Raw genomic sequence first — 10,223 nt, forward strand, 5'->3', positions numbered from 1 at the left:
GACCCATCTTCAATGCTCTTACTGAGGGAAGGAGGTTGTTGCCCAAAATCTCGCTATACATGGCCGCATCCATCCTCTCCTCAATACAGTGCAGTCGTCCTGTCCCCTTTGCAGAAAAGCACCCCAAAGCATGATGTTTCCACCCCTATGCTTCATGGTTGGGATGGTGTTCTTGGGATTGTACTCATCCTTCTTCTTCCTCCTAACACGGCGAGTGTAGTTTATACCAAAAAGTTATATTTTGGTCTCATCAGACCTCATGACCTTCTCCCATGCCTCCTCTGGATCATCCAGATGGTATTTGGCAAACTTCAGACGGGCCTAGACATGTGCTGGCTTGACCAGAGGGACTTTGCGTGCGCTGCAGGATTTTAAGCCATGACGGTGTAGTGTGTTACTAATCGTAACCGTTGAGACTGCGGTCCCAGCTCTCTTCAGGTCATTGACCAGGTCCTCCCGTGTAGTTCTAGGCTGATCCTTCACCTTTCTCAGGATCATTGATACTCACGAAGTGAGATCTTGCATGGAGCCCCAGTCCGAGGGAGATTGACAGACATCTTGAATTTCTTCCATTTTCTAATAATTGCGCCAACAGTTGTTGCCTTGTCACCAAGCTGTTTGCCCTTTGTCCTGTAGCAAATCCCAGCCGGTGCAATTAATACAGGCAATGAGTGGAGGATAGGAGGGCTTCTTAAAGACAAACTAACAGGTCTGTGAGAGCCTGAATTCTTGCTGGTTGGTAGGTGATCAAATACTTATTTCATGCAATAAAATGGAAATAAATTATTTAAAAATCTAACAGTGTGATTTTCTGATTTTTTTTTTTGTAGATTCTGTCTCTCACAGTTGAGGTGTACCTAGATGAAAATTACAGAACTGTCCATTCTTTGTAAGTGGGAAAGCTTGAAAAATCGGCAGTGTATCAAATACTTATTTGCCCCACTGTATTTCCATGATGTTATGTGTGTCAAATATGTAATGTGATGCAATAGTGGCTGGGACATTGGTAATGTATCAGTAATACTGTGGAAAAACATTCCTTTGTATAATTTGCTTGTGTTACAGCTTCAGGTAAAAAAAAAAAAAAAAAAAGGACCCATGTCGCTGCAATGCCACAGGTTCTGTTGGCTATATTCAGTACACGTTAATATTATTGCGGAGTTGCCTGACTGCCACAACCATCTCCAGCTGTACTTATCACATAAGATGTAGTTTCACAGACAGGGCAGGAGGGAGCAGAGGAGGGCTTACAGACTGAGTTTGTTTTGACTGTCACTCACTCTCTAACAGTTGAATAGTTAGAGGGTGAAAGTTAGCTAGAGCTGCTTTAATAGAGGAATGTGCGTACACACGAACACACCCTATCATGCATGTGCAGGTCTGAGTGCTTGTAACCTCACTGCATTGAGATAACAATCAAGCAATTCGCAAGCCTCTTTGCTAGCTACGTCTCAATTTTATGCTGTTTGCAATATCCTGAATGAACAGATGTTTGTATAAATTACCTCCCCCTGTGGTAGTGCAGATATTAAATACATGCTTTGCATTAATAAACAACAGTTGTGAAGTGGTTAGAGCTGCAGGCAAATGTTTTGTAAGACTGGCAGCTTTTTTTTTCAGTTGTATCAAAGACAGCTGCAATGATAAACTAAAGGCTCAGTCTCTTATAAGCATATGATTAAAACCAGTCTTAATCCGTTCAGCAGTTTATCCTGAATATGTGTTGTTGTGTCTTCTTGTTTTTCAGCAAGGGAAATGACCAGGGGGAAGTTCTTGAACATCTTGGAGAGGCCTAAGAAGTGACAAACCTTTGTTTGTTTGTTTGTTTTAAGCAACAAGAAATTTTCAAGGCAAATTGGGTCTGTGCCTTTACTATGCTCTGAACACATACAGACTTTTGCACAAAATTCAGACTTTGCATTTTAAACCATAAACTGGATTAAAATGCTTACTCACCCAACTGAGATCTGGTCTCCAGACACCTCATACACCTGTTCTCCTTTAGATAAATGCTTTTCATTTTATGTGTGAACTTCAAATGATGTATTACTTTCCTCTGAATTTCACTGTAGCTGGTAGACCCGCCTTGATTTATATCTTCTCTATTTATTCTTAGTTCTATTTTAAACACGATTAGTATTTTTTGCAATCTGTGATTGTATAATAAACTATTACACTGAAAAGATGATTGTCCTCCATGCAAAGCCACTTTGAAGTGATTAGGTTTGCAGCCAAAACAGTTACCTTTGGTGGTGCAGCAGGTTTTAGAGACAGTTCAACTTTTGACAACTTTGTGTAAAGTGCAGCACCACTCGGCTGTGGACATGTGAGAGTGCATTCCCTGTTTTTCATTTAATGAGCATTGGAAACGGAGTCCCATGCACAAAACATTGCGTAAAAATAATATTGCTCATTGTCGTCGCCGTTAATGATGGCTGACATAATTACTAGGACCATTTCTTTCCTAATTAGCACACTTCAGCGTTGTCGGAGCTAGCGGCCAGGCGGAAAGAGAATCAGACAGGCATGCCGAACGGGAAACAAAAAGAAGTCCCTCCGCCATAATTAGGTAGGACAATGCCTCGGACTGTTCTCGGCTGGAGATGTCGCCGGGGCTCTGGCAGCTCACTCCCAACACGTTGCGCTTCTCCCCAGGCCGCTCATAAGCCCCTAGTCGTCTTTCCGATTCACCCCCTGTCTCTCACGGACCAACGGCTCGCCTTCGAAAAGATATGGATTATTTATACAGCGCTATTTATAGCGACAGAGAGACAAGTTGATTGAAAGGCCTTGTGAAATGCGCCATAGGTTAATAGAAAACTCCATATTTTCGATAGAGAGTGTTATACAACCAGATATGGATGCGGCTGCGTATTAACAGCTGAAAATAGCCTTCTAACATTCCCACACATATAAGGTACGTTTATAAAGTGTGGGCTTGTTAAATATAGTATTGTAGATCATTATTAAGCCAGTTGGAAAACGTTTGGTCTTGTTGCCAGGTTGTGCAAAATCCCTTTGGTTTGCTGTTTATCCTCCTGCAGCAGGAAACTTGCTTTGTCACCTGTAACCGATTGAATCGAGCCCCGGTTTGTGACCCCAAATCGATTCATTAACAACTTAAATCTACGCCTTCTGTAGGAAAATGTCTCCATTTGTGTGTTATAAATAGTCACTGATGCATTTGTGTGTAAATAGCATTTTACAGTTGGTCGAGGTAGAGCTAATTCTAGCCTGTTTCATTTCATATTATAATTAAAACAATTTGAAATACGATGCATTTCCAGTATATTATAAAATGTATTCTAATGTTCGGCGCGTCTGTCAAATAAATGCAGTGCAGTGAATGTTTCTGTAGGCCTAATGGAGAAGAAGTAAAGTAAAATGCTTGAGGATTTCCATTGCAGTATTAAATGGTCTAATTTGAAGTTGTAAGCATTACGCGTTAGGATGACCCTGTTGTCTTTGGGGCCGGTTGCGTACACTTGTTGATGATGTTGTGGATGCTGACTGATGGACATGGATCATTCTGCTGAGCGTCGACGTGCTAAGTGACCTGACATACTCGATATGGTGCACCCCTTGGTGTCTGTCACCCGCAGCGTCCCTCCAGATGAAATCCACAGAGCTGCTCATAGACATGCGGAGAGAGACGGGGTAAACTCCACAGCATCCATCCATCCACAGTGCCTTGACCCCACACAGCCTCTGTGCTCCGAAAAACGTCAATCCGATGTGCCCCGAGTCCTTAAATTAGCTGTCAATTAGTGCAAATAATTCAGCTCCTCACTTAATTAAGCAATGCCGACGGGCAGCTACCAAACATGCCGTTGTGGAGGAGCCATGAGAAAGTGGCGGGGCTTGCGAACTCTTTCTGGGAGGAGGAGAGGGTGGGTTTGGTGTGCCATTACGCTCTGCATGTGTTCTGGGAAAGCAGAGGCCCTGGCTGCTTTCCAGCTGACTCGGTTTTACATGTGTGCTGTTGTCAAGTTGTGTTTGAACACCGAGGGTGCAGTTTGATCCAGCAGTAACTCAGTCACGCCAGAGTCTTGCATAACGGGTCTCTTTCCTTATTTAGTGCGCCCACGTACCCTGTTAGTCTGGCATGGAAAGCATGATGAAGAGTTTTACACCACTTTGATCAACCTAATAAAAGAGGAACTGATGAATAAAACTTCAAAAATGGGATGAACTAGACGAGAAACAGTTCCTTATTGTGTGCCAGCGATATTTGGTGTATCTGTTATTCACTCTCGCAAATGCATTTCAAGCTTTACCTTAACCACTTTCTGGGCTGCTGTAGACATGTCTGAAGATTGCAGGCTGGATAAGTTCACATCTATGCAGTTAACCCTGTAAAGCCTGACACATCAAAAACTAGCCAGAACATTCTCTCTTTTTTTGGGAACTGAGATGTTTATTAAACCTTTTAACAAAATCCAAAAGAAAATTCAAGATTTTTATTTACCATTTATGCATAGACAGGCAGTCCAGGCACACAGGAATAAATGTGCCATATTATTTTGTTTATTTATTTTTTGTATCACATTTGATACATGGGGCATTTTTATTTGCCCAGAAACTCGCGTAGCAAATATGATACAAATGGTTTTATACGGTTAACATATGTAGAAGGTTTGGAGACAGTTGTTCCTAATTTTGCATTAGGCTTAACTCTGCAACAGCAGTAACAAAAGGAGTGGAGGCTGCAGAGACAGGATGTGGGGTTGGTGTGGGCAGCTAAAAAAATTCTAACAGCTGTTTACTTTTTAATCTGCAGCCGTCAGATCCTGCAGGTCTTTGATGGGCAGCCCAGTCTACACGAACGACTGAACTAAATCTTGCCTTAATCTTGAGCCTTACTGGGCAGCCACTCTTGTACATGTAAATCACCGTGCAGCTATTTTCACAGGGGGTGGATTATTAAAAGCCATACAGGGAAGAGAAAGTGTTGCACCGTCACCAAACAAACAAAAACAGTCTTTACATTGCAGCAAGAGTGATGATGGAGTGAGCGGAGGCAGTGGCTGCCCTGTAATTGACGGGCCATCCTCACTCGCACTCGTCCTTGTTAATAAATGACCAGATCCCAACAGGCTGATGTGCCATTAGCATATCCTAATAGCTCTGATTTCTTCATTAATAGAATTTCCACTAAATAAGCCTTAATTATTTTCAACTGAAGAACCATAATTGCAGCAGCAACATTTTTCTCCTTCTTAATCAGCGGCTCATTACGCACCGTTTGCTATAAAATATGACTTTGCGAGCTTGTGCAAGTCGCAAACAGAGTAAAGCTGCATTGCTTATGTTGTAGCCTACATTGTCCTCTCCAGCATGGTCCAGCTAGCCCACAGTTTGGTTCTGTAATTGACATGGTAAATATTTGTTTATATATCATTTTGCTTGAGTGTTTTGTATTGTTATTGAATTGTCATTTGCATGATGTTTGTGTGCGCAATTTAAACATGCTGGAAGCCGCAGTGTACATTCGCACCACCTGTGCATAAAATAGACCGCTATTTATTGCGTTCCAAATGATTTCCAAAGGAATTCACACCAGTGTAATAAACATTTAAATTATATCACAGTTAATTAGGAAAACAGGATCGACTATATCCACCTCGGTCTAAGGAGTTTATGTGTTTTGGCACAAATATGTAAAATTGGCTTCATGATGGGGAAATGATTGCCTTTTTAAATCCTCGGCAATTTCATTATCTGACTCAAACACCAAGAAAAAGGAATGGCTTGATCTGCAACTTTATTCATAAAACCAAGCGTTATTACTATATGTACTATGTGAACCAAAATAAGAACCAGTTTCTCCTTTTTGCATTGAAAGACACACAAAACAAATTAATATGCTATATGTTGCGTTTAAATTTCGCCTTTATGCAAAGGTCAAAAATGCGAATACAAAAACTAACAGAATTAAAATAATTAAGAGAACAAGCATATTTCTTATTTTCCTGACGTCGGTTTTTTTTCTGACAATTTAATTAATGTGTTTGTGTTAGGTCTATATGATTACAATTACCTATTACCCATATTGTTTAGTAGACTTTAGTGCAGGCTGCGGGCTTATCGTGGTTAATTATGATTAAAAATACAAGCTTTATTATTTAGTCTTAGTCTTTTGGCCCATATTCTGTATAATTTCCCATCTCTGTGATTTAATCTGCTCTGTAGTCTGGACTGTGCTGTGGGATTAGCGCCGGGACGGACTGGGCAGCGCACGCTGTCAGTTATTGGGAGATCATTTGATTTGCATGTGATGCGTTTCCCATAGCATCTGGAGATCAATTCGGGTAGCCTACATAGTGATTCTTTTCTAGGAGACTCCAGCTAGTAATTCTATCATTTCACAGGTAAAACGTGTGAATAGACGATTTAATTTGGCCTAACTCCTTAACGAAACATTATTTCAGATGTGATAATATGTAGTGAGATTATAAGGGTTTGGGCATAAAAAATGTTTGTTAGAAAACATCTCCAGGTTCGTTACTGTAGTTTTAATCTTTCTAATCTGATCTTTCTGTGGAATGTGTAGTACGCCAGGTTATTTATTGTAATCAGAGCCTCTTTACTGCAGCCTTGAAGACGGTCTTTCTGTAGCTTAAATCCCTTCCTTGTTTATCCAGTCCTTAGAAAAATGCAGATATGTATCCGAGAGGGCGTATAATGCATCCATGATCCACAGGAATCCGGAACCCTCGCAGCTGATTGGCTGCGGGGTCCTGCCTCTTGTTGAGATGGACCTGTTGGATAAAAGGACCACTTTCTAAAGGACTCGTGTGTGGCACAGAGGATCATGCACTGGGGACCATTCTGTAACACGATACAATAAGAAATAGGCCTTTCAAGTAGCATCAGTGACATTATGACGGGAAAACAAGGCTCTGTTTTGTCGGAAAGTTTACATTTATCAGAGAAAACCTCTCTGGTTGCAAACGCGGGGAGTAACAGCCACCAGCCGAAGAGCAGCGGCATCCATCCGCCGCCCAGGTGCACCGGGCCGGCTGGGGCTCACCTGATCGCCGCCAGGTCCGTGCTGGGCCCCGCCGGCGTGGGCGTGGGTGTCGGGATGGGATTAATTGGCCCTAGTGGAATTCCGTCGTTTTACAGCCAACCAGCGTTTTTGGAGACTGTGCTGTCGGACGCAAAGGACGTTCACCTGCAGCCCCACAGCAGGTCCGTAGGCCCGTTGGACACCATTCAGTCTGCCAGCTCAGGTGAGCAGCAACACTTCATAGCTACTGATAACACAAAGCCTGATTTCCAGCTTGGGCTATTCGCCATATAGGCTATTGCCAGATTGAATGTATTATTATTATTATCATTGTTGCTGTTGTGTCAGTTGTTTGAAATTATTGATCATTACATATGACAGTTCGTTCATGATCGTTTGCCTCAAATTAACCTTTATGCTCCACTCTTTTTTTTTAACCCCAGACTCCGAGGATTTTTCTTCAAATGAACGAAAACTCTCAAAGTCATCAGTAAATCAGAGCAAGAAACGCAAGAAAAGACGTCACCGGTTAGTGAATATTTCTGGTAATGATCATTTTTTCGGAAAGATAAATTCACACAAATTCATCGAAATCTCTGTAAGTCTTTTAACATGGATGTTTACACTCAGTAAAATGCATTGCCGTTTTTTTTTAAGTAGCCCAATTACTGATAAGAAATTACTACATAATGTCCAAATTCCTTGTATTTTTGCCATTACTGCTATCTATATATTCTAGGTTTGTTCTGATTTGATTTGCTGCAATTTTACATCAACACACAATGAATGAGTTTGTTTATTAAAACTGGCTATTATAGAAATTTCTATTAGGCTAGGCTATTTTATTTTATATTTGCCTTTTTTGTTTGTTTTTCTATCTTTTTTTGTTAAAGTCAGTCTGGCCTAGCCTTTAGTTTAAACTATTAAGAAAGATTTCTGCAGGACACAATCTCTTCAATATATCCAAACATTTAAAACATGAACCCGTTTCCACAGGACCATATTCACGTCGTACCAGTTGGAAGAGCTGGAAAAGGCCTTTAATGAAGCGCACTACCCAGATGTTTATGCTCGAGAGATGTTGGCCATGAAAACAGAGCTACCTGAGGACAGGATACAGGTAACTGTCTACTGCAGCTTCCTCTGTTTGTATTATAGAAATAATGAGGAAGTGTTTATAGGTCGAAATTTTATTTGAACATGGGTTCCTGATTTTTTTTTTTACCCCTCTACAAGTGTTGCATTTGAGTTTATTTTCATTAAGTCAATGAATTATTGTGCACTTTATGAATTAAGCTACTTAAAATTTTTGTATTCATTCATCAAGGCGTTAAAAGGTACTGTATTTCGTCAGATACCAGAGAGAAAGGAATAATTATGGCAGCTTGAATTATATTATAGCAAAATAAAACAAAATAGTTCTCAAATTATTTTTAAGAATTAAAAACAGAACATAGTTTGATCTATGTTCTCTTTTTTGAAGTACTCTCAGCAAAGCATATCCTAAAGAATGGTGGCCAGGTCAAGGCAGTTATACAGTAAATTAAATCTGACTTGCTCAATTCGTTGTATCTTCTTTAAAATATTCCAAATACATTTTTAGCACATTGAAAAACATATATAGTAGTATCAATAATTCGTGGTAAAAAACGTCGGTGGTATATTTGAGACAGAGCTAATATTATAGGCCCAGTTAATTTGTTTGGATAATTATAATTGTTTGCCTTATGAATATGAGCAGTAAGATGCAGTTTCCTCATCCTTCACGTTTCCATCAGCCTTAACAACCTGCCGTAATGTCTGAGCGGAGGCCGCCAGCTGCCCCATGCTGCTCCAGTGTTTTGGGAAGCTGGGCCAAGCGAGCCGCCGTAAATCGACCCGTCTGAACAAAGCCTGCTCTGCAACAGCAGCCTCGCCACGACAGATAATCTCTCATCAGGCGCAGTTGGATGTGAAACAATTTGTTCTCGGAGAAGGAGCCGCTAACGACCTAATCAAGCTATCAAGGCGGAAGAAGATTGCAGTGTGACCTAGACCATCCATCTGCCGGGCGCCTTTTAATCTCATTCTCATTACGGGGCTGCCGCACTGCCGCGAATAAATAATAAAAGGAAATAAATAAATAAGTCCGGAGCCTGCTCCTATCCTAAATAAAATTAACACCCAATTTTCTCATTGAGTTTAATTAGTTAAATCAGACGAGTTCGGGAGGCTGGCTCCTGCTGGAGAGACGCAGGGAGTTCAAATGAAATAACTACATTGAATTTATTAGCACGGGTCAATAGCGCTGCTCCCCCGAGTCCAGGTAGTTTAATTTCCCGTGATATTTGCCCGCCTGCCCACCATCGATTGGGCCTGAAATTAACTTATTTTTCAATCAGCCTCGGCATGCCCCAGGGTCGCTGCTCCTGCATTTTCCACACCGACTTCTTTTGAGGGGCAAGCTATTTCTCATTTAAAAAAACAGCATCTTGTATGAATAAGGGTTATCGTCAGAATTACCAAGCTTGAGAACTGTTTGATCGTTTTCAATTTAATATCTGTCTCCTCACTTGAATCTTCTCTCTGGCCCCCTCCTCGCCACATGGAGCCATCAGAGGTGCCTAAGTAGAGTGTGTAAGAGTCCTGTGTTAGAGTCCTATATACTCAATTTGGCCTTTCTCTATCTGAGCTGACATACAGCCTGCAGAGCCTTAAGCAGCTGTTGGCTGTGGCCAACTGAAGTGTGGTGGTGGGTCAGACCATCTATAAATGCCACTGCATGTAGCTGAAGATGAGCTCTGACAGATCCTTCACACTTGTACCCAGCAGGTTATGGGAAATCAATTGACTGAATCAAAACAGAGGAACTGTTATTTTAAGTTACTTTGAATCACAGCATAGATTCCCAAATAGGTAATCTTTAAAATATCTGTTAAGATGCTGAAATTGAGCTTTCATGTACAGACAACAGACATGTGGCTACTTGGGGTTTTTAAAGTTGTAACTGCTTTAGTAAAGGTTAAGAAGTCAGTTAGAGGCAGTCACAGTTTTTGGGTTGCCAGATTGCCTCTAATAATGAAGTTATACAGTGGGTACGGAAAGTATTCAGAACCCCTTACATTTTTCACTCTTTGTTATATTGCAGCCATATGCTAAAATCATTTAAGTTCATTTTTTTCCTCATTAATGTACACACAGCACCCCATATTGACAGAAAAACACAGAATTT

General features: G+C 41.0%; 2 protein-coding genes across 5 annotated transcripts in view; both read left to right on the plus strand.

Moving 5' to 3' along the window:
- lin52 (lin-52 DREAM MuvB core complex component) overlaps window positions 1-2,203 on the plus strand; it is a 16,869-nt gene extending 14,666 nt beyond the window's left edge. For 2 of the 3 annotated variants that reach the window (XM_020613955.1, XM_020613956.1), the window contains exon 7: window positions 1,748-2,203. In XM_020613955.1, the coding sequence (XP_020469611.1) occupies window positions 1,748-1,759 (12 nt within the window). In that variant the 3' untranslated portion in view covers window positions 1,760-2,203. The remainder of the gene's footprint in view (window positions 1-1,747) is intronic. The other variant, XM_020613957.1, reaches the window with a different exon arrangement.
- Window positions 2,204-4,584: 2,381 nt separating this feature from the next.
- The window catches only part of vsx2 (visual system homeobox 2), a 10,456-nt gene continuing 4,817 nt past the window's right edge, over window positions 4,585-10,223 (plus strand). For both annotated transcript variants that reach the window (XM_020613902.1, XM_020613903.1), the window contains exons 1-3: window positions 4,585-7,235; window positions 7,456-7,540; window positions 8,009-8,132. In XM_020613902.1, the coding sequence (XP_020469558.1) occupies window positions 6,884-7,235; window positions 7,456-7,540; window positions 8,009-8,132 (561 nt within the window). In that variant the 5' untranslated portion in view covers window positions 4,585-6,883. The remainder of the gene's footprint in view (window positions 7,236-7,455; window positions 7,541-8,008; window positions 8,133-10,223) is intronic.

Source organism: Monopterus albus, unplaced genomic scaffold (genome assembly GCF_001952655.1).
Source record: "Monopterus albus unplaced genomic scaffold, M_albus_1.0 scaffold140.1, whole genome shotgun sequence".
In the NCBI taxonomy this organism is placed as follows: domain Eukaryota; kingdom Metazoa; phylum Chordata; class Actinopteri; order Synbranchiformes; family Synbranchidae; genus Monopterus; species Monopterus albus.